This window comes from Clavelina lepadiformis, chromosome 2 (assembly GCF_947623445.1).
Source record: "Clavelina lepadiformis chromosome 2, kaClaLepa1.1, whole genome shotgun sequence".
Taxonomy (NCBI): Eukaryota; Metazoa; Chordata; class Ascidiacea; order Aplousobranchia; family Clavelinidae; genus Clavelina; species Clavelina lepadiformis.
Window position 1 is genome coordinate 1,816,909 of NC_135241.1, and position 22,742 is coordinate 1,839,650.

General features: G+C 36.2%; 4 protein-coding genes across 5 annotated transcripts; 2 read left to right on the top strand and 2 right to left on the bottom strand.

Moving 5' to 3' along the window:
• Positions 1-1,287: 1,287 nt before the first annotated feature.
• LOC143447543 (membrane-bound transcription factor site-2 protease-like) lies at positions 1,288-6,593 on the top strand. Its single transcript, XM_076947737.1, has 11 exons — positions 1,288-1,491; positions 2,425-2,578; positions 2,793-2,911; positions 3,340-3,458; positions 3,521-3,770; positions 3,864-3,993; positions 4,123-4,295; positions 4,426-4,546; positions 4,620-4,794; positions 4,869-4,950; positions 5,043-6,593. The coding sequence occupies exons 1-11, from the start codon at positions 1,417-1,419 to the stop codon at positions 5,178-5,180; spliced, it is 1,536 nt and encodes a 511-aa protein (XP_076803852.1). The 5' UTR covers positions 1,288-1,416; the 3' UTR covers positions 5,181-6,593.
• A 2,808-nt stretch (positions 6,594-9,401) lies between these two features.
• On the bottom strand, positions 9,402-11,680 carry LOC143447175 (uncharacterized). Its single transcript, XM_076947135.1, has 5 exons — positions 11,341-11,680; positions 11,111-11,194; positions 10,890-10,996; positions 10,567-10,769; positions 9,402-10,465 (listed from the first exon to the last, which is right to left on the bottom strand). The coding sequence occupies exons 1-5, from the start codon at positions 11,438-11,440 to the stop codon at positions 9,880-9,882; spliced, it is 1,080 nt and encodes a 359-aa protein (XP_076803250.1). The 5' UTR covers positions 11,441-11,680; the 3' UTR covers positions 9,402-9,879.
• A 379-nt stretch (positions 11,681-12,059) lies between these two features.
• LOC143445926 (small ribosomal subunit protein uS17-like) lies at positions 12,060-14,835 on the top strand. Its single transcript, XM_076945330.1, has 4 exons — positions 12,060-12,169; positions 13,145-13,264; positions 13,446-13,651; positions 14,685-14,835. The coding sequence occupies exons 1-4, from the start codon at positions 12,152-12,154 to the stop codon at positions 14,806-14,808; spliced, it is 468 nt and encodes a 155-aa protein (XP_076801445.1). The 5' UTR covers positions 12,060-12,151; the 3' UTR covers positions 14,809-14,835.
• A 562-nt stretch (positions 14,836-15,397) lies between these two features.
• Positions 15,398-21,049, bottom strand: LOC143445924 (uncharacterized). Of its 2 annotated transcripts, none has more exons than XM_076945329.1 (15): positions 20,754-21,049; positions 18,876-19,648; positions 18,672-18,785; positions 18,533-18,598; positions 18,378-18,461; positions 18,119-18,268; positions 17,922-17,998; positions 17,663-17,853; positions 17,422-17,578; positions 17,232-17,343; positions 16,993-17,158; positions 16,428-16,637; positions 16,106-16,254; positions 15,850-16,027; positions 15,398-15,764 (listed from the first exon to the last, which is right to left on the bottom strand). In XM_076945329.1, the coding sequence occupies exons 1-15, from the start codon at positions 20,856-20,858 to the stop codon at positions 15,639-15,641; spliced, it is 2,658 nt and encodes an 885-aa protein (XP_076801444.1). In that variant the 5' UTR covers positions 20,859-21,049; the 3' UTR covers positions 15,398-15,638. The 2 variants fall into 2 exon arrangements, with proteins under 2 accessions (XP_076801444.1, XP_076801443.1); XM_076945328.1 differs by having other exon boundaries at positions 17,660-17,853.
• Between the last annotated feature and the right edge of the window lie 1,693 nt (positions 21,050-22,742).

Consider the following 22,742-nt stretch of genomic DNA (forward strand, 5'->3'; position numbering starts at 1 on the left):
ATAGACAGAATCAAGCAACTAACAGCATAGTCACGCAAATTTGAGAAATGAGAACTCATCAATCGAAGCAGAAGCAAAACAAGTCACCAACCATCAATCGTCCTCGCTCATATTCAAACAATTACCGCCAGCATATGCGGTCGTTATGACGGATATGTTCCTTGTGTAATACCTCACACGAGTAGTACACAAGCGAACTATTGAATGTCATAACACGCAAGTTTTCTACTTGCAATAATAGAAAAATTATACGAGCTTTGAAATTGGCCCTGACTTTTTTTTTTGGCATCAGTCATTTGGCTGGTTGGCAACTTTTCATAGTGGAAAGTACGGCACCTGCAAGCAGAATTTTTTTTATCTTAACGCCAATTTATAATAAATTAACAAAAACTGGTTGCTGGAGCGCTGATTTATCATAAACAAGCAAAATATTGAAGCTTAAGTGCACGCCAAAATTTCCGTCTTCAAACGCATGAGTTCTCGTCGAAAACTGTCGTACTTTCCGGTCGGGGCTAGTTGGGTTTCTTTTACAGTTAACACTTGCGCGTTGATACAACCATATCATGATTGAGTATTGTAGAATTACTACGTCATAACGTTTTTTGGATCTAGTATACAAGTGCACAACCAGATGACGTCACAATTTGAGTAGCTGGGGTCTAGTATACAAAGGTATCCTGTGGTTGTTCACTTGTATATTAAACTCCGTTTTTTGTCACTTCATTAGTCTTTCTCATTCATGTTGATGCCATAATGAGAAAGTGCTCAAAAGAGAAGAGACCCAATTTGAGATGTTGATAGATGATCCTATCCATTTAAAATATTTTGTGTTGTACTAATGACTCTTGTAGGTCTATATTGTAGTGTCATTATTCGAGGCTGTTCTTTTTACTCCCTCAACCTCTTGGAATACCTCTATTGTGGCAATAGGCATTAAGCTTATTTAGTTGATTTTTCGTTGGAAATTTTAAATATTTTAGGCGCAACTTTACAACTGTTTATTTCAAAATTTATTTAGTCCAAGTAGAAAATTTAAGCATTATATTAGTTTACTGTTGGGTTAATAACAATAGTAAGAAATGTGGTATCACGTACTGATGTACACACAAGACTCAACAATTGCCTGTGGGCGTGTTTGCAAATATTTCACATTCACATTGATTAGTAGAAATCTTTTAAAACAGACAGTCCACACATAGTAAATCCAACTTCTTTGTAATAGAAACTTCCCATTGAAAATATGCATACATTGCAACTATCATACTTTTTAGTCTGGGACCTAAAAGCAATACACTGTTTTGGTAGGCTTAGTTACTAATTTACTGAAATCTTCTAGTAAAGGTGTAGCGTTTGTGCTGAGCTGTTTAAAGGTGTGAGACTCATCCACGACACATTTTGCCAAGCGGTGCAATCAGAATGTTACCAACAACTTTTGTTGCTGTAGTTTTAGCAGGATGGGCTTGCTTCCATTTGATGCATAACTTTGCATTGGTAAGTCTCAATTTTTTCAGTTTGCTAGTGTTTATTTCACCAGCAAAATCTGTAAATTTATGGTGCTTTTTTGCTGAAAAAGTAATTAATCAAACCTCAAAGATATTATACACTAAGTTCAAACTAACCCTAATCTAATCTATTATCTTTTCTAATTAAAACTTTAATCCATTTATTGTTAATAAAATTAAATTATTTGATGTCTTTTTCATCAAACTAACAAGCTACCGGGGGCTCGAACAACACAACTTGCCAGTTCAACAAACACTTTGTTTAGTTTATGCCAAAATATGTATTCTTATATGACTATCTTTGACATAACTGGAACTTGCATCATGTACACTAGTATGCAAATGATGAAAACTGATATTTCTACTAATAGAATATGTGTGTTACTTTATGTATTATACGGAGGTGAGTAGTCAGTACTTTAAAGGTACCGTCGGTAACAGTACTTGACAAAAAATGTACCAATGGTTCTGGTATTCGGTACTATTTTAAGCAAGTAGTTCGGTATTTTTTGTGTAAAAGATGCTGCTGCAAATGCAATGTTTGCAGCAATTATGCCCCCGGTAAAGCTTACTCCAGGTCAAAACATATGTGACATTAATCGCTTGCAATTTTACTTGACATTTCTAGATTAAAAAAGTTCAACAGATGGTAAAATTAGGATTAAGGATTAATTAACATGTATTTTTGAAAACATACTTGTTAAAATTTTGAAATTATCACGTGAAAAGTATTGACTACCGGGACCGACTGAAAGTTCGTAAAAAAATAACTCGGTATAAAGATTTGGTGCTTTTTTTCAACGTATGGTACCGATGGTACCGGTATCGATACTGAAGAAGTACCACGGTACAGTAATTCGATACTATGGTACTGCAGCACTGCCCACTTCTGGTATTGTATTAATGCATTTTTATTTCAAAGACAAATAGCTGGTTTGGGCCTGCTTTTGGTCAAGTCATCCAACGCAACAATATTTTCATATCACCATTCAAAGTGAGTTGGTTTACCCAACGGTGGAATCGATACTTTGCTCGTATTGGTCGGTGCTGGAAGCTGAATTCATGGTTTGATGCAGGTCAGATTTTTGTTTATCCGTATTTAGCATTACCGGTGCTTAAGCTGTTTGGACCCCTTGATACCAGTTTAGGCAATGTACCAGCATAACTTGAGGCTATTTTAATGCAAATCTTTTCGTTGTTTTGTGTAGTCGTTTGTTTATATTTCCTTTCAATGTTCACGTAACAATATCAGTTTAATATTTAACATCATCCTGACGATTATGTTTGTAGGAGTGTTGATGTCAATTGTTGCCATGGTTTCTTCCGTTGCTTTGTTGTGTCATAATCTCTTTAGTAGTTTTCGCGATCTTCCATTTTTTACAAAACGCCCTTCACCAGAGACCACTCAGGTAAGAAAAAGAAGTGCTCAGAACATTTTTTAAAAAACCTCTATCGAGTGAATTATTTTGCTTCGTTCTCCTGTTTTGGCCTTCAAGCAAGGACCAGTGCTAAATAAATTGAGCCTTAAACCAAAGAAAACTTGTTGCTAAGTAGACTTTAAGAAACGAAAAATGTTTCAAGCGTACTAAAACATTTTTCCAACATCATCTCACAAATATTTGGAGGTGAATGACTTATTTGTTGCCTGAATTAGTTTGACCTACGTTTTGAGCAGTAATTGGCTAATTTCTTACCAAATTAACCTTGATAGAGAAATTATTTTGCTTGCGTAGGGACAAGTTTTTTTGATATATGGGTCAATTGTTTTCACACTAGCCGAGATTTCAAAATATTTCCGATCATTGATCACAGTTATGAGTATGAATTATGATGACAGGTTTTGACGGTGATTGTGCCTGGCATAAACCTTCCAATCAGTGATATCGGGTACCTGGTGGTTGCTGTTATGGTCAGTGGCATTTTGCACGAAGCTGGACACGCTGTGGCTGCCACGAGGTTTGTCTGAGGCAAATTTCGTTTGATACCAACCTCGTTCTAAGCTGCAACTGTTTACTCAGGGAAGGCGTCCATGTGAATGGGTTCGGAGTATTTCTTTTTATCGTTTACCCCGGAGCATACGTTGATTTAAACACGGACGACATCTCCAGGGCAAGTCCTCAGAAACAGTTGAGAATTTACTGTGCAGGAGTTTGGCACAATTTCATCATATGCTTGCTTGCTTGTGCAATCATTTTGTCTCTGCCTTACATGCTGTTGCCATTCTATGCAAATTATAGAAATGGCGTTGTAGTAACTTATCAAAATGAGGTAAGATAAAAAGTAACCATGTTTTACTTTTCATGTAATAGAATACCTAACTTCATGTTTTTTATTCAGTTTTTTTTATGCAATTTCTTTCAGAATTCACCGCTATATGGCAGCAAAGGCCTTCACTTGGGAGATCGGATAGTGAAGATAGGTCATTGTGACGTCACAAGTATACCGAGCTGGTTTCAATGTATTAACCAAACCCAAAATTTGCCACAGTCAGGTGAGAGATTGAAACACTTCTTCTCTTCTCCAAACTTTGAACTTTTTGGTGTTGCAGCCTTGTCTTGAGGAATGTTCCAGAGCCTCAACCATTGCATTGATTGGATGACTGTTGTTTTGCTGCTTACAGGTTCTTGCATTGAAGAGGAATCGATTCGGAATTTAAATTTTTTTAACGGTACATTGGCTAAGCTTCATTCTTTACAAGAAAACAGTGCTGCATCACCTCCATTGCATGACTGCTGTGGTGAAAATTCGCCACCGACACATCTGTGCTATAGGTATATAAATGGAGACCAAGAGGTAAAGTGTTGCAAGCTATTTTCAAAAATTTAAAACGTTCTTTGGTGAAAAACAGTTTTATTTTACAAGCAATCTTAGGTATATACAACTTGACAACTTCCTGGAGTAGGACTTGTTGTTTTTTAAATAGAATTTTGCTTGCTTACCTGGAAGAGACATGATGTTGAGGGTAGATTGCCATAGCAACCACGACTGCAACGGCATCAAGGCAGCACGTGGTCGACGTGACTTATGTGTTGTGCCACACTTAGGTATGTACTGTAGGTGATTGCGACTTATTATAAAAATCTCCTGCAACATGACACAATGCTCTACCATGACCAGGAGACCAAGTAAGCCGCTTCATTCGAATCGTGGTGCACCGTGGCCCAGGAAGACATCATGTCCTGTACATCGGCCAGCCGAATGACCTTGCACGATTTATCACAGTGTCAGAATATGTTCCTAGAATTCGTCACTTACCGCTCAGGCTTCCAGCGATCTTGCTACGATTTATGCAGTGAGCTTTGTTTAATTTACCACTTTCTGTTGTGACTGTTACGAAAAGTTTATGATTTTTTCTACCATTTCCAGATATTTATTTTCAATGTCTGGCGCCTTGGCCTTGATAAACATCGTACCTTGTTATGCATTGGACGGACAATGGGCGTTTATGGTAAGTTACTTTAATTTTCTTGACTCGTGGAATGTTTGGAAAGACAAACAAGAAACACAAATCGATTGATTTATCTGATATCTTGAAACCAGGCCTTTTTGGATTACATCTACACGCCTCGAGGAAACACGCACAGAAAGGAGAAGATCTGCAACGTTGTGCTGACGTCGGGAACCATATTAATTGCAGCCAATGTGCTTCTAGGTTTTATAAGAATGGCGTCAAGGTAGCGAAGATTTTTTGTGTACGCTTGGTGCGTGCTCTGGCCATAAGTTGGAATGTCTTTGCTTCGTTGCAAAGTTTCAAACAGTGCGAGTCTGCAAGATTGCCTTGTCCAGTCTGGTCGTTCTGTGAGTCCAAGGGAAAAGAATACGAAACTCTGTTTCCATGGGAAATTGTTTGTCAACGTGCAAGACAGAACGTTGTGGTTGGATTGCGCAATTTGAACATTGTTTCAACTTTGAAACGATCACCCAGTCTTCGCATAAGCCCGTCTGATCTTGTAAAGATTTAGGTTTGATTTCGTGTTTCAAATGTTTCCTATCTTCCACCATCAGAATATCTTGTTTACCAGCTGACTTATTAAAAGCGATTTCAAAAACTTACACAATATATTTCATGCGAGAAAGGTTACATTTCGCCAGAATATTGGTGTCTTCACCACACGACACTTTCAAAACTTGACATTGATGGGTCGTCGCTTTTATCGTCTTGGACGGAATGATTTGATTCATTTGCAGCCAACTCCTTTCTCGTGTCTTCGGCACTTCTGTGAATTGAAGGCCAGTCAGGATATTTTGTGATGCTTTTCGTTGACTGGGTCGCGCGCACACTAGTGTCAAACTGTAGCAAAATAGTTAATTAAAACCGTTACTTATTACCCTAACTCGTGATTGAAACAAGTAGTCTAACGTTTTTATCCAATGACGACTCCTCCACCTTCGTAGAAGCTTTCCCCGAAGTCTTAGTACGTTCATTTCCGCTTCCAGTGTCATGCAAGGCCGAGTTATTTGAACTTCTCCGCTTATGACTAACTCGGGAATGGCGGGCGAACACCAGGTTTGAATTTACTCTTCTGTGACGCTGGCGCATAATCCAGGCCATCCAAACCAAAGTTAACATGAAAGTATTGACACAAAGAATGATTGTACTGGTGTAGGCGTATGACCTTATAGTGACGTCACACCCTTCGTTATATATAGACAAGTTCAAAGTTGCAGGAAGGTCACTTGCCGTGCCCAAACCCGGCCCTGCAGTTGAAGATATATGTGCTGTCTTCTGCACTACGGTACAATTAGGAGCGTGTCTGGCACAGCAGGATGCTGGGATACTTACGTCTTCTCGTTTCATCCAATCCGACGCATTGTCGGCTCCATAACATCGGAATATGGTCTGAATACAGAAATACTGCTATGAGACAGGGAAGAAACAATTCCAAGAGGATTAATACATACTTTCTGCCAACACTCAGCAGTTTAGCGTTAGTTGTGTGCAATCTACCTGTATTGTGTTTATGGTTTCAAAAGTAGATGAGTGGGCCCTTGAGCCTTGGATTTCTATGACTTCCATGTTGACACGAGCATTAAAAATGAATAAATCCTTTGCACCAGTGCAAAGGCCAATCAATAAAATAAAAACGAAAATTTGAAGAGACAAAGTTAACGAGAAAAGTGAGCGGCTTCTGACAAGATCGATTTTGTCGAGGTTACGTTCTTTTCGGGACGTCAAAGCAGCAAATATCTGAAAATAAGTGGAAAATGCCTGAATATTGAACAAAAACTAAAAGATGACTTTCACATCTTAACTGATTATTATAATTATAGCCCACAGTAATTTTTTGATAAGAAACTGGACGCTGGGCCTCTTGCCGAAAAGCTGAATTAACATTTGTTACTTGAACATTTAATTGTTGGTAGAGATGGTTTGAATGCGACATGTTAAAAGATTTCATTCGCGATGAATAAAGAAACCCACAGGCTACCAGTACCAGTAATCCTACTATAAACTTAGTTCCCAAACTTAAGAAGCTGTAAGTTTACAATATATAAGTAACTAGAAGTTTGCCCTCAAAATTCTTTTAAATTAATGAGCGCAAATGCGCAACACATTTACCGTTGACATTAGGATCAAGAAGCCACATGTCATCAGTGCTATGTCTGACGTATACCGCGTGTAGTGGAATGGTATTGCACCTTTGAAAATTACATAATTCAACGACTTTGCTGCTTCAGAAAAGTAATCTGTACTTACAATGTCTTCGTAATGCAATCGAAAGGAAACACCCCATATTATTTCAAACAAGCCGAAAATACAGACCATTGTGTTTACCAAATGATACGCGAAGTCAGTTACCTGAAATAATACAATACAATTTACTGTAAGTTTAGAATTACATGTATCGATTAGCCTACTGGTATAGGCCCAATAAGCATAAAAATCATGTTTATTTGTAGCTAATTGCAGTGGTTCCCAAATAAATTTCAATGCAGCTTCTATTATAAAAGCTTGAAAAATTCGCGGTACCCTATGGCTATGGACTAAATTGAATCATAAAAACTTACAGTGGTAAATCAATTTCACGACTATCTATTAAACAATTGTTACTTTATAATTAATGCATTGTGACAAAATAAATGCGAAAATTGATTTTATTCAAGTTTCCTGCGAACCATTCGGAAGCCACAGGCTTATTGCTTCAGGATAAAATTAGCAAACTAGCAGCCGAACTCACCCACGATGCATGCGATGTCCGTTTTTGTTTTGTGTCAGCCCAACATTCTGTCATCTGCACTGGGTTAGAGTCCATCGCGTGTGATGATGTCTGCCTCAATCTGATAGTTTGTGCTGAAGTGCAGGGTAAGAAGCGTTTAAGTTTAAAAACTTCTATCTTGCAATAAAGCGTGTAGAGTCGTCACAAAAACAGTCTAACGTAACAATACGCAATTATTGTTTTACAGAAAAACCATGCCCTTTCAAAAATATTTTTTGTGTTTTGTTTTAACGGTTAAAACTTACAGGTTTAACGGATTATAATTTAACCTGTCCTTTACTTTTGTAACGTTATCTCGGCAGACAACATCATGCACTTAACACGAAATGGAAACATCATATCCCTGTCATACGATTACAAATGCTTACATGCCCACCACTTGACCATAACGTTTTACCGTCCATTATTTGGCAGTGATTTGCAGGTGTCTTTATGGGCCCCAGTGTAGCCTACAATGAAAGAAAGGGCAACCGCAAAGGACGATACTGATGATAATGCTTGATGTGACACAAATTACAATGCGCAGTGCAAAGGGTCCAAAGAACCACTTTGAATAATTTCTTTGGGTGGAGAAATTCCACAGCTTTCCGGTTTTTATCTTGTCACCAGTGAGATCAATATTGTATGTTGTCTACGCCAGGGCTTCCCAAACTGGGGGTCGCGACCCCGCAAGGGGTCGCGTAACGAACTTCAGGGGTCGCAGAGCGTATACCAATTTTACACGAAGTATAAAATACAATCAAAACAAAATATCGTTCCAGCCTAATCAACATTGAAACCGCCTTGAGACCAGCATTAACAGATATTGAGCCACGGCTGGACTTGCTTTGTAGCAGAAAGCAGTCGCACCAATCACACTGAATAAATGTGTGTGCTTTTTTGTTTCCAGTAGCCTACATATGAGTAAAGTAGTAAGTAGGCTTTGAGTTCTGGTTGCTTGAATTCAGTCTTTGCATCTCAATAAATGTCACTAATGACTAATGTATATTTCGCACTGCTAATCAATTTAAACGTGAAGGATCCCGGAAAACTTCAGAAATTTGAAAGGGGTCGCGAGCGAAAAAGTTTGGGAAGCCCTGGTCTACGCTATTACAGACACTCGTTAATTTTAATGATGAACACGAGGTCAAGAAAGGCTCATGGACGTAGTAATACAACGCTGAAGTGGCCTGTCCTGTACTAAGCGTGTTATGTGTCGGCTGATGTGTTCCTGCAAGCCTGATTTGAAACTATCGCATGTTGACCCCAACATAATTAAAATGTACCCTCACTTTAATTCTAATGACATCCATCTAACCTTTTCTTGTTCTGTTCCCCTGTAGCTGGCCACTTGACTTGCTTAGATTGAAATGATCACTTTTTGCTAAAGATGACCTCAACTGAATGTTGTAGTTTTTGAATTGTTCTAAGATCTAAATTAATTGTTTCATTGGCGAACCATCTTGCGTAAATCAAATACTTTTCTTGTCGCTAATACAAGTCTGACGTCATCAAAATGCGCTTACGTCAGGCTTCAAACAAGCGACGTGTCTCATTGTCAACTAATGACCAGTTTATGTGGGACATAAAATTTCGAGAAGATAACAAATTTTTTTACGATTAATCAGTTATTTCTATTCGGTTACATATTTATATTCGTGCAAACTGCTATGGAATTTACTGACAATGAGTCACAAAAGGATCACTTTGTTTCTCCGCGAACAAGGACATTATTCCAAATGAAGTTCGTTTCTGTGTTCAGAATGACAACGAAATATAGTACCATGGTTTTAGTCACGTACAAAACACTCAGTTTATGATACAAAAACTAATGCTACATATTCAAGCTATCAACACTGATCAAAATATAATCACCACAATAAAACAAAGAACGCACAAGAAAAGAACGAATGGAAATGCAGACAGGTCAGTCAATTTGTGTTATTAATATGCATCATAAATTTATTTTACTTTATATACTCCACTAGACAAATTGTATTATTTCTACTATTATTTAATGATTTCGCGGAATTTCGTTTTGTTATTCATACAAAAATGTACCAAAAAAATAGATCAAAATATATTAACTAAGATAAAAAGTTGACATGAATTTCTACGAGCACTGAACAATGGACATATTATAACACGAAAGCGTGCAAAGTTTAATTCGGTGTTAAATGTTATGATTGTTCTTGCTTAACTTCCTTTAAATATTCTTTTAAATGTTCCATTTCCTGAAGAACTTTTTGTGAGGTTTCAACCAAATATTTATTTTGTTCAACACAGTCGCCCATGCTTTTCGTGCTCTCCACACCACCAAGTGTTTCAACATCCACTTGTCTGCTGTTCTCAGCTGGTATAGCACCCGTAGCTAGTGAATCAAGAGGAAGGTTTTTGTCTCTTCCAAGTGCTATTGCTTTAGTTTCCCCTTCTTCTGATGAGTCATCATCACTTTCATCAAACTCGCTCTGATCATGATTCGTTGAAATGTATTCATCCGCCAGTGATGATCTTGATCTTTGATCCTTTGCTGATAAGGAGGTGAAGCTGCTGCGTGGATGAATCCCACTTTCTCCTTCGTCAAAAGACGAAGAAGAATCATCTTCCTCTAATGACCTATTGGTTCTATAGTGAGTCTTGCGATGATGCAAAACAATCTCGTGGTCTGACGAGGAGGAACTGTCCTGATGACTGTCATTGTTGGCACTTGATGTTGAGCACCAATCACTTTCCACGATTTTAGCTTCTTCATTATCGGAACTTTCACTGTAAAATAATCATTGTTTTCACAGATCTTACATGACAATATCTATGCCATATCTGCCTTAAATAGACAGCAAGTCAGGTTTAAAAACCCGTCGATTTACCTCAAGGAGCTTTCATTGAAGTCTTGCTTATATCCTTCTACAAATGCTATTCGAGCCTTTTCCAGAATTTTTTCAACAACTTTTTCAGATTCCATGAGTTTTGTTTCAAGTTGATCCAACTCATATTTTGTCAATTTAGTTTTCTGTTTTTCTCTTCCACCTCGATTATGATTCGGAGGATCAATTGTGATGTTTCTTGTGTGCTGTGAATGAAAAAATTTTATTTTACGAAACAACAACATGACATCAAATTTATAACAAAAATATAAGAATTTCTTTACATAAAGTCAGAACCAATTTTTGAACACAGTATCCTAATTTACCTTCTTTTTCATAATTTTATAGATGATGTATGCAACATAACCAAGCACGGCAACAGTATATGCTGGAGCCAATGTAGCAAGCCAACTCCTAGATGACTTTTTAACTTCTACAAAATTAATATAAAGTTTTTAGTTCGGGCCAATACATTTCATCCAAAATGGCTTCTCAAGGAATCAGATATCTGTATATACTTAGTCTCTTAGATATGCTACAAATTTACCTGGTTTCTGTCCACTATGAGTAAAAGTTCTTCTTGAGTTTTCGCCACGCTTAGAATGCGGTGGTTTTTCCACAGGAGGAACAACTAAATTTTGTATAAAATATTAAACGAATTTTGTGTGTACACTAGTCTAGGCTACTGATACCCATTTCATTTTTAAATTGTTTTAGTAAACTAGGCTAGTGCAACATTAGAACGTTTTAAAAAGTGAAACCAATTCCATATAGTACCTGCATTCGGTTTACTGCGTTGCGATAACATTGGAACTAAAAAAGCAACAAACAATGCCGCACCCGCACCGGCGATAATCAATTGTGTTTTCAATGTCATGATACCGGTAACAGACAGACAGATTGTTATATATTGCCTAACGCTCTAAACGAAGCCAGCTTAACTTATCGATTAGTCACAAAGCAATTGCACAAAAAGTAACTGACAGACTTTCTTAAAGCTTCAGTTCTATTAAGACTGGTACAAGTTAGCCTGTTATTGTTTATCACCTTTACATGAAATAAAATACCATTGAATGGCAGGATTGTACAATCCAAGCGTCCAAACAAAGTCATAAGGATTACTGTTATTAATTGTTAAACAATTGAAACGTAGAAATTACGGTCAACAAAACGCTATAATTTTTTATGAAGATTAACACATTGATGTTCAACTATTAACATCAAACTTTTTCGATCAGAATACTTTCTTTGTAAATAAAGTTGTAGAACAAAACCCCGATCAAATTAAAATGATTCTTGCAAAGTGCTAAACTGGATGAGCATGATATTCATCTGATCATGATTTTAATTCAGAGGAGATGGCAAAAATGTTTTTTTTTAATGCAAGTACATATGAGTGTGTTTTGACGATCAAATTCTTCAACTTTGAAATATTTGCAATAATAATTTGTTTTTTTTGAAATGCTGTCTTTCTTTTATAAGTATTCATAAAGTTTTATTTCCTTTCAAAAATTAAACTGGATACGGTTGACCAAGCTCACGCTATACAAGCCGTGACGTAAATCAGTCGCCCTCTTTTTCCATCATCATGGCAGATTCAGCACAGGTATAAAATTGAGACCAATAAATGTAGTGTTTTGTGATATTTTATACATTATTTTGTGGATACGATTATATTTCTACATTTAATTTACATCATTAATTAAGGAAATCGTGTTTTAAGTTGTATTGCGACACCAGATTATCAATGAAATTGCGTCTTATGTTAAGGGGCTAGGCTAGGAATTGCTAGGCCTGTACTGAAAGCTTGCATTTTAGCGCAGATAGATTTACTCCAATAGTAGGGTCTTTGTTTTAATGACACGCTAATATTAAAACTCCAGTTGTTTTCCACCGAAACTTGGTTTCTGAAAATGTATGCTTTAAAGTTTTCACGATACTTTTGTGATCGTTAACTGGGGTTATAATGTATACAGTATGAAAAATGAATAGCATTTATTCTTTTATTGGTAGGATCAAATTTTACACAATTTAATAAGCAGAAAATCACATCTTCAAAAATGCTTGTTATATACCAGTGTCATTGTTTTTGCCCAAATGAGGGGTCTACTGTAGAAGTGCATAAGTAGAGGATACTTTTGTATTCTAGACCCCAGCAATTCAAAATGTAGCGTCATTTGGTTGTGCACTTTAGTTTTAAAAGTATGGAAAGTTTGTGTGATCTGGTAGAGATCTCTGTTGTGGCAAAAAAGCAATTATTGTTACGCTAATAGCATAAATAGCGGCTTTTGTTATTCTGGTTATCGGTCAAAAATTAGTGTCACAAGAAACATGCAGCATGAAAAATTGCAAGTGGGTTTTCTATTCAATCGTAATCACGGCAATCGGCTCCATTCATTAAACTAAGAGTTAGGCTTTGCCTGGTTGTTGCGGAAAATATTAGTTTGAGCATTGGCGTGGCGTTAAACATAAAACCTCACTTTTTTAGCGTAAATCATGCTAAAATGCAAGGTTGCCATACGGTTGCCTACAATACATTAAGTTAGCATAAATAGTTATTCATGATTTACTTATTTTTTAGACTGAAAGGGCTTATCAAAAGCAACCTACCGTTTTTGTTAATCGAAAACGTGTGCTTGCAACTTCCAAGAAGCAGCGTCATGTCAAAAACATAGGACTTGGATTTAAAACACCACGTGAGGTAAAGCACATGCTTGAAGTTTTTCGTTTTTTTCACAGAACTATTTTGTAGTGTAATGTCTGTGGTTATTTGGTAATGTGGTAATGTGTGGTCTTAATTATGGTTCATAAAAAAATTTTTCTACAAATGATGTGGTTGGTAGTACAACATTTAATACTAAATATTTAAAATTAAATTGAAGGCAGTGGAGGGTCATTACATTGATAAGAAGTGTCCATTCACTGGCAATGTTTTGATTCGTGGAAGAATCTTGACCGGGGTTGTTATCAAGCAAAAAATGCAGAGAACCATCGTCATTCGACGAGATTTTCTTCACTACATCCGTAAGTACAACAGATATGAGAAGCGACACAGGAACATGTCCGTTCATCTCTCTCCTTGCTTCAGGTAATTAACTTATCTGGAAATTTATTTCTTTCTGTTTTGTTGTGACTATTAATGTATATGTAGTACAAAAGACTTAATTATTCTAGAAGTAAGATGACAATTGTCAGTTTGACATGATGCAGATTAATTTATGACTGTTAACACCTGCGGAACTTAATCTTATTCTTTAAAATCAAAATCGATTGCATTTGCCAATGAAAGAAAACTGATACATATGATTTTCATTCATTTTATTTTTCGTCTTCAATGTGGTGGACAAAAAATTGTGCTGATGCAGATGGTCGCAAACATATTAGCAGTTGGTGACAGTAATTTCCACAAATTTAGCGGGCAAATGTGACAAGACCTCAAGGGCAAAAATGTGCATTACGGACTAAGATGAGAATGTAAAAAAGTTATTAGTGTCAGCACAGCCACCAAATCCAAGACTTGTGAAAATACAAAAATTGAATCTGAGGTTTGGCTTTCAGAAATTTTTCATCCTAAAACATGCATCCCCAAGGCCTGATAACAGTATGCTCATTACAACCCAGATTTAAACTAGATATGGCCCAAACAGAAACTTGTTAGCTAAGAATTAAAAAAACTTTTCTCAAAAAAGACACCAGTTGGACACCCTCAAAACAGCTTACAAAAGTATGGTGCTAGAAGATGAAACAAAATTAATTTAGAAATCTGAACCACTCTCCCAAAACGTCTGCAAATAGTTCTAAGAAACAAGGGGAAAATGATGAAATATTAATGTTTGTTTCAATAAAAACTGTAGTTCAGATTAAAGTTGTGATTGTACTGGAAAAATGTTACAAGTCCTTGGTCATTTTGTCGCAGCTGTAACTTTATCGTCTGATGAAAACTTTTTAACTTAAATTTATTATTTTAACATCTTTATTAATTGCAACTAGTTACGATGTTTTTTTATATTTTACAATTTATCATTTCAAGTTATAACCTAAGTTTTAAATTTTGGTTACTGTGGTGATGAATCTTTAAGTGTTTTTACAGTTGAATTTCAATTGACTTTTATTCTAAACAGGGATGTTCAGGTGGGCGATATCGCTACCGTTGGTGAATGCAGACCTTTGAGCAAGACTGTCAAGTTCAATGTTGTCAAGGTCACAAAGGCCAAAGGCGCCAAAAAGCAGTTTGCTAAATTTTGAATAAGCTAATAAAATGGTTAACCCTCATTGCATTGTGTATTTTTGAGAGTTAGTTGGCAGACTGTCAGATATAAACATTTTTATGCAGTGTATTTCTGAGCTAACTTACTGGTTACAACTTAAAATACCATAGTTTTCTTTAGCAGTTTGCAGTTTTTATTGTGTTTAAAACATTTTTCAATGAGCAGAAAGTTTGTGGTCGGAGATGTTAGCTATAAAGTAATATGTATTATTTATTTAAAAACACAATTTACAATGTTTGAGTTAATTTCATGAGCAGAATAACATGAGACCAACATAGAACCAAATCAATGAATGAGACTATATTTAGTTAAGGAAAAACTAAGGTAGCATTACTGAGGGCGTTTCGAATGGACGGTATTCTGGTGATGATACTATTCTGTCCCTGAAACAAGGTTTTTTATTCAAATGTCAGGTGCTTAACTAATTTTATCCCATCATGGCACAATGACTCTGTATGCTGGTGCATTACATACACTTGCGCATGATACGTGGTCTACAACCCAGCCCTGCTGGTCAGTTAATGCAGACAGTACCTCAAATAAACTTTAACCAGTAGATACTAGAATTAACTAAGGCTTCTTTATTTTGCATCTGAATCTTACCTGATTTGGCGATACAAATCTCATAAATAATTACAAACCAGCCAGAGTTAATGAACACTTAAAGAAACTTCTGAAAAACAAAAGAACGTTTACACTTATTCAGTACCCGACTACATGGCGATAAAAAGTAAGATGCTCCAAATAATGCTAATTATAAAACTACAAATTAAAAATTTGTATAGAAACAATGACGCAAAATGTCGTTCATGTGGTATCGAGTCGTATGGTTCGTAACTTTCTCTCATCGACCAACACACAAGCTGCTTCATTAGAACAACCACAATACTGAGAGGACGAGAAAACAGTGAGTAACTTTCCATTCTGATGAACCTGAATGGTGACACAACCAAAGAAAGTTCCTTTCATTCAGTTAACGGATGAAACATCTTAAGGGATGGCAGGCTAAATGTTTTACCTTGAATCCTATCTGTTGTACTTCATGAGCGCGTATGACGTGGCTGAAACCATTTTCTTTGAGAAATCTCTCCAGTGCTTCTGAGGTGAACATACTTGCAGTATGTCGTCTGTGGTTTGGGATAAAGCCATTGTACTTGCTGAAGGTCTTTGCCACTTCCAATGCATAATCTTCAAGTCTGCGTCATATATAATATGAGCATTTACTTAAACTACTTTGCATTTTACATGGTAAAATATTTCATTGTGGTGCTCACTTCACGGGGTCATTCCACATCAACTCCCACGCCAACGGACTCTCAGTTTCTGGGTCACGCAGTGGAGTTGGAATTGCGTTTATTGCGTCAAAGAGCGATAATCCTTTGTATAAATTTTCATCAGGCACTCCACCATGTGTGGTAAATATCTGTAAAAAATGAGGTTAATCAATGTGCAATAGAAGATACATTAACCTGTGCTGGCACCTTTGTACTCAAAATGGCACCTTTGCATTCAAAGTGGAACAAAATACTAACTAAACATAGTGTCAAAATTCTAAAGGTTTTCATAAGTTAAAGTGATCAGAGCTGCAGCCAACACCTTATTATCGACCACTGCTGCAACAGGCAACAGGTCGAAGCAGGTATTCACTTCTTCCCATATCTTTGATCCAACACTTTCCCCGAACTTTTTCATGCATTCAGTTTGGAAAGAGAAAGCGATTTGAATATCACGAAGCTCGTGGTTTCCCCGCACCAGAAATATTTTGTTAGGACACAAAACTTTTTGCGCCAAGAGATATGCAATGACCTGGATGAGGTAGTAACCAATGTCAACAGTTTAACACAGCAAGATTTCTTATCTAGTAAAGGTGTGAGTTTTGTGTCAGTTTCAACTTCAAATTCAAATTCTACTAAGGGGGGTTCCCTTGGAATTGCATCCATGTTAAATTTAAATACATGCTCGCTTGACAAACTTTTAATTTTAATAATAAGGCATAATCAGTTTCATAAAATAATACTAAACAACTAAACCAGTTTAAAAAGTTACCACATAACAAATCATCGTCATGGTTGGAACACCGTGGTTACCATAAATGAGAATTTTATCAGTGAAAATGGTTAACTTTATGAAGTGGTGATCATTGTGATGTAGCAAAGGTTACCTCAACACCATCCTTTCCTCTGTCAACATAGTCGCCCAAGAAAAGAAATCTGCAAGGTGTCAGCAGAGGGCCCACTCTCCAGAGAGCTTTTTCAAAACAAACGAGGTCATGATAATTTCCGTGGATATCACCCAGGATGTATGTTGGAGGCTGCAACTGTAGCAACCTGGGAATAAAAATCAACACTGCTAGTACATGCATGACCAGCGAAAATATCCACAGAACTGAATTATCCAAACCTGTCTTCCTTGCTCAATATAAGCTTAACTTCCTGGCAAACAGCCAACAAGCACTTCGCCAAGGCAGCCATGTCTACTTTCCCCCAAGAGAATGGTGGCTTGCCGCCAGGTACTAGAAATTGCATTAAAAGTTATAACACAATGGATGGTTCTCTACCCACAAACTATTTGATTTCCTTAAATTTCCTACCTTGGTCATCTCGCAGCGGTCGCTCAAAATATCTTAAGCCGTTCAGCATCTCATTGGCGTGAGATCGTTTGTTGAAGGCCTGAACGCTTGCTGTCCGTGAGAACTTTACTCTGTCTGGGGTAAGGTCAAGAGGAGACGGGAATTTCTCCGAAGGTCCCTGAAAGTGACAAGTTTGCAAGTTGAGTTTACCTTTGATAAATTTACTTCAAACTGACAATAAACTCTGAAAGTCACTCACGACCTCATTTGCACCAAGTTCCCATAAAGATTTCGCTTCAACGGTGACTCCAGTCCGACGGACTTTGACAGAATGAAGAGCGAGGGAGTAGGGCTCGCATTTTGACATCGAAGCGGACTCGTCGCCAGAAGAAGATGGCAGGGACGAAGAAAGATTCTCCAACAAAGTTGAATTAAATTCAATCGGTAAAGTATCTAAACACATTGGGTTTACAATAAACATTCACTTTGCCGGACATGAATTTCTACGAATAATGACCAACCGTCAGTGAGACTCTCAAGGTTTCGTCTCCTCTTTGTAAGGTTCCCGCTTTCTGGAGAAGGACTTCTACTTGTGTTCCTGTTTGGATGTTAGCATTAAAAGCAATGCTTAAATTTTTGATTAGACACCTATTGAAAATGAAGTCATGCAATGACAAACTCAAACTTAAGTAAAGTAGTTGGCTAGTTGTAATAATACCCAGATATATTTCTTGCACGCTTTGAATGTTTCACCCATGTTTTTTCGAGCATTCGGTACAAGCCGGACGTGCCACGAAATTTCAGCTGGCCAACAGTTTCAAGAAATGATGCCAAAGTAAGCTCTGGTTCTGGATGATCACCGAATAACCTTTTTCCAATGAAATAAGTTTATGTCACGAAAATTCCACATTTACCAATTTGAGTATAACTTTGGAAAAACTGTATATGAAGGCATGTCATAAAAATGTTTAAAATACTTTGCAGATTTTTTAGCTTCTTGAATCAACTCCTTTCCTGTCAAATTCTCTCCTTTGATTTTCTTAATGTCTCCAAGCAGACGCCTGGAAAATAAACAGAGACTAAATTATTAAAAACATCCTTTCAATTTCCGCATTATAGTGCAGGCACTTACACAAAGTCATCAAATTTTAGTTTTCCATCACATGTTCGATCATAGAAGCGAAAAATCCCCCTGCATCTGACAAGAAAGATAAAGTTTTCCATGAAATATACTCACAAAAAAAACACAAAAATCTGTGCTTGTCAACTACCTGTGCTCAGCCATTTTTCCACCATGTTGAATTAGAGGTTGAAGAAGACACGTTCCGAGAAGGAACTCACGAAAACAAATACACGTTTGTCTGTCATCTAACATGCAAAATGACCTGCAAAAATGCATTTATATGATACAAGTTCCACCACAGACAGTTTCGTAAACATCCATTATTTAAAATTTTTCAACACAACCTTATTACCGAAAATAATCCTCCTGTCTTTGGTGGTCTGCTTCTCTGATAACAAGTTCACAGAGATTTGAGCAAAAGCGACGCTTGTTTAAAAAACACGAAGGAAATGAAGCAGAGAAAAAAATTTGTCGCAAGTAAGTGATTTCGCTTTCATCAAATGAAGCCATTTTAAGCACAGAGTCCTGAACAGCAGTTGATAATTTACTGGACAACTTCTCTTGATGAGTCTGCACATGATTGATTGAAGTGGCATTAGTTTCACCTTCCCCTTCTCTTCCATTCATTTGATCTGCGTCCGTTAAGAGGATATCGGGAATATCTTTAAGTAGACCTCCAGTTACATCGTTCATGTCTTGCAGAAAATGAATAGGTAACACTGGTTGATTTTTAGCCAAAACTTTCAGAAGTAAAGTCAATGGTTCCGGTCCAAGAAGAGTTTCAGATGAAATGTTTTGTCCGCAAATAATTTCATGAAGCAACTCTTTTGAAAACCATTTATTTTCTTGAGTATTAATTTTCTCAGTGCCATTTTCATCAGACTCATCCATTTTACCAGGATCATTACTATCGTTTCGCGCGCAAAACGAAGATACTGAGTAAGTCACCAGAAGATTTTCGGTGCAACAGTCACATGTTGCGTTGGAACATATCTTGACTCTCCCGTTCGTATCAGCTGACTTGCTTATGGCTGGGAAACGAGTGATATCTAAAATCCCAGAGAGCACAGACGCACTTTCTCCAATGCTTTCCAACAATGTATTGGCAGCCAATAAAACAGTTTCCTGCAAAGAAGTATAAGATATAAACAGTAATCTCTGGGTAAGTATTTGCATCCGGAATCTTAATAACCTAACTAAATGTGTTTGCCTTCTTCCATTGCTTTCAATACTACTGCCTAACTAACGCAAGCTTTCACAACTATCTAAAAATCTCAAAGGTATTGAAAAACTTTAATTTTGTGCTATTAATTCTTGTATAACAGGATTTTTCATTGTACATCAACTAGTCCCATTTGCAAATAGCGTGTGTTGTATGAAGCCTACATAAAAGTGACATATGATGCCTTATTTAGTTTAGGACAAAAATAAAAAATGTTTAGGTTAGAATAGAACAGACTGACGGCTGTCAACATAACAGCTCAAATAAGAGAATGTTAAATGAAAGGTTTCCGTTGATTTTTGACCGAAGAACAAATCACACTAATTTATAACTGTTTTTGGCCAAAGTTTTTTTTTTTTTTTGAAAATAAAATATTTACCCTCTTTTTCATTTGCCCTGCGTTTCTAAGGACAAAATAAAAAACTTTAAATACATATGACATATGAGTACAAAATCTTGTCCATAGACAGAAAATTTATCAATATCTGTTGATTGTCTCAGTCGTTTTTTTTTTTTTTTTTTTGACGAACAATTTGCAGCACTAGTTTTAGGGTCAAAAGAATATACCTTTTCGAACGGAATAATTTTTTGTAATTTCTGTAATTGCTTTAAGTAAATTTTTTGGCAAATTTCTTCCGTTTTGGGAAGTAGCTGTTTAAAAAGTAAGTTACAGCTTCAAAAGAAAGTATTTTCTGTTTTGATCTAGTATTCCAGACTGTCAAGTCTAAGCTTAAAATGACATCATGCGATTAGAAAGTATAACAGTAGTTTTTGATGAGAAATCGTACGTGCAAACATACAAATTTTGGCACAATGGCGTGCACAGAAGCCTTATTTGTTTGTTTGTTTATTAAAAATCGGCGCGATGAATAAAATATTCGGCATGTTAATGACTCTTGTGCGTGCAGCTGCCACACTCACACTTCTCAACATGGATGCTACGTTATTTACCAAAAGTTGTATTGACTATTTTGAAAAAAACGTTATAGACACTTCAAATAAACTCACTTTGGTGTTAACTTCTCTGTACGGCAGCCAGTAACAACCACTGCTTGATGACGTCAACAAGCAGCTGGAATCTTTCTCCCTCCAGACAAAAAGGGCAACGTGCATAATGCTTCAAAGGCAAGTAGGACGGACGGTTGATACGCTCACCAATAATAGTCTATACCGTAGTCCGTAGCATTAAAGAAAATTTGAAGTACGATTAGCCTATGTCAAGTCACAGAAGTATACTTATATTAATTGTTAGCAATAGGTCTATAGTCTAGTCAAACTCGTGGGGTAGCTTTTCACAAATAGGCGAAATAGCTGAAGCTGTTTACGGAACTGAAATACTGGTGAAACCCTTCGGGGAAATCCCACATGCAAAATTACTTGTTCTTTCCCCAAAATTCATACATGGTAATCATAGATATCTTATGAATAAACTTAGGGTAATGGTACAGTAATCGATTGTTTAACGCTAGACTTTTCTATTTTTATGGTAGTCAAATTTTATTTAAGTAAATTCAAGATACGGCAATACAATGTAAAACAATATCAAAATATCCCAAAAAAATGTATGCCAATCGGAATTTGCACAAAGACAGGCTTGGTAACGTGGGCTTGAGCGATGAAGAATCATTGTCGGGTTTAAGTCTAGCAAAAACTTTCCTTAGTCCGAGGATCGACAATTCCATACCATTTACAATTAATAATCAGTTGATTATTTTACTTGTAAAATAATAAAAGTAAAAATAATTATCTATTTATTTGTAATAAATTTGCGCTTAACTGGAACTGTGATCGATTTCCCTGTCATGTGTAACGATTAACTTTTATCAAGCGTAGAGTTGAATTTAATTGCAAAGTATCTGGTAGTTTGGCTAATAAAAAATGCGCCTACACTCTATTCATATTAATTTATCAAAAACTTAGACAAATTAAATATATACTGATATGAAGAATGAATTATTGCATAGTTATTCCATTAAATAATTTTGTAAGAAATGTCGACAAAGGCCGATTAAAACCAAATGGACTGCTTAAATTACTCTTTACTCGGCTACTCGGTAGCTATATAATCGTTCCGACCCTACTTATAAAACTTTGGTATCGTTGCAAGAATATTGTGATACTGTTATTTTTTACTAAACTAAACCTTTTAATGTCATTTTATGTCAAAATGGAAAACGTTGCATTGGTATTTGTTTTTAAAGAATATTTCTTGCGAGAGCAGGTTATATGTTTTTTAAAAGATTGGTAAAGCACCTTTTGCGAGATAGGCACATAAACTTAGAAAGTATTCAGCTTCAAAGTAACATATGTATGCTAAATATAAACACAATATATAGTGCAAAAATATTTTGTAAACTCCTAGTTTTGATAAAATAAGCTTACAGTTTCGAATATTATGAAAACAAATCCTAACTGAAAGAAGAAACATTTCCTTTTTTCTATTTTTGTTTGTTTTAAATTATAGAAATTAAATTGTGGACAAGGTCTTGCTTGAAGTGTCTCACAAGTAAATAATTAGATCGACCTGTACGTCCGCTTCATGGAATGAAAGCAAAGGAGCTCAAGCCACTTTGTGAAGTGTATATCATCTTCTAAAATGCTGAACATGCCAAAACATCAAGAAACATTTGTCTGTTTGTTTAATGTTTGTAATAATTTGTAAAAAACGACGACTAATTGCTTGAGATAAATTTTTCCAAAGCTATTTATTGCACAGAATTGAAATTTTTTCTGTTGGAATTTATGGTCCTTATTTGTTTAAAGAACCTTTGCTGCTAGAAGAACAATTATTGTGGAACGCATAAAGGAAATAAGATGATGTACCTTACATTTGCTGGAAAACAGTTTATATCATTCCCTATTATGTTTGAATAAATACACTTCAGATACAAAAGAAACTTAAGCTTTTCGATAAATGTATGTGTTTTGCCATGTTGCACTTATAAAAATTAAATCGTTTTAGGCTACTTAATAAATTTGATGTGGAAAAAATTTCTA

What these genes read in the sequence shown, in the direction of transcription:
- LOC143445926 (XM_076945330.1), top strand. An exon ending in GATTTAAAACACCACGTGAG is followed by an intron (nt 13,265 to 13,445) that starts GTAAAGCACATG and finishes ATTAAATTGAAG; the next exon opens with GCAGTGGAGGGTCATTACAT. An exon ending in CATCTCTCTCCTTGCTTCAG is followed by an intron (nt 13,652 to 14,684) that starts GTAATTAACTTA and finishes TATTCTAAACAG; the next exon opens with GGATGTTCAGGTGGGCGATA.
- LOC143447175 (XM_076947135.1), bottom strand. Translation starts at nt 11,440, where the DNA reads ATGACATTGAAAACACAATTGATTATCGCCGGTGCGGGTGCGGCATTG. An exon ending in TCATAGTGGACAGAAACCAG is followed by an intron (nt 10,997 to 11,110) that starts GTAAATTTGTAG and finishes TTAATTTTGTAG; the next exon opens with AAGTTAAAAAGTCATCTAGG. An exon ending in TTCAATGAAAGCTCCTTGAG is followed by an intron (nt 10,466 to 10,566) that starts GTAAATCGACGG and finishes ATTATTTTACAG; the next exon opens with TGAAAGTTCCGATAATGAAG.
- LOC143447543 (XM_076947737.1), top strand. Translation starts at nt 1,417, where the DNA reads ATGTTACCAACAACTTTTGTTGCTGTAGTTTTAGCAGGATGGGCTTGC. An exon ending in CTTCACCAGAGACCACTCAG is followed by an intron (nt 2,912 to 3,339) that starts GTAAGAAAAAGA and finishes TTATGATGACAG; the next exon opens with GTTTTGACGGTGATTGTGCC. An exon ending in ACGGACAATGGGCGTTTATG is followed by an intron (nt 4,951 to 5,042) that starts GTAAGTTACTTT and finishes TCTTGAAACCAG; the next exon opens with GCCTTTTTGGATTACATCTA.
- LOC143445924 (XM_076945328.1), bottom strand. Translation starts at nt 20,858, where the DNA reads ATGCACGTTGCCCTTTTTGTCTGGAGGGAGAAAGATTCCAGCTGCTTG. An exon ending in AGACAGGAGGATTATTTTCG is followed by an intron (nt 18,786 to 18,875) that starts GTAATAAGGTTG and finishes GCATTTTTGCAG; the next exon opens with GTCATTTTGCATGTTAGATG. An exon ending in CGTGCAAGAAATATATCTGG is followed by an intron (nt 17,999 to 18,118) that starts GTATTATTACAA and finishes ACATCCAAACAG; the next exon opens with GAACACAAGTAGAAGTCCTT.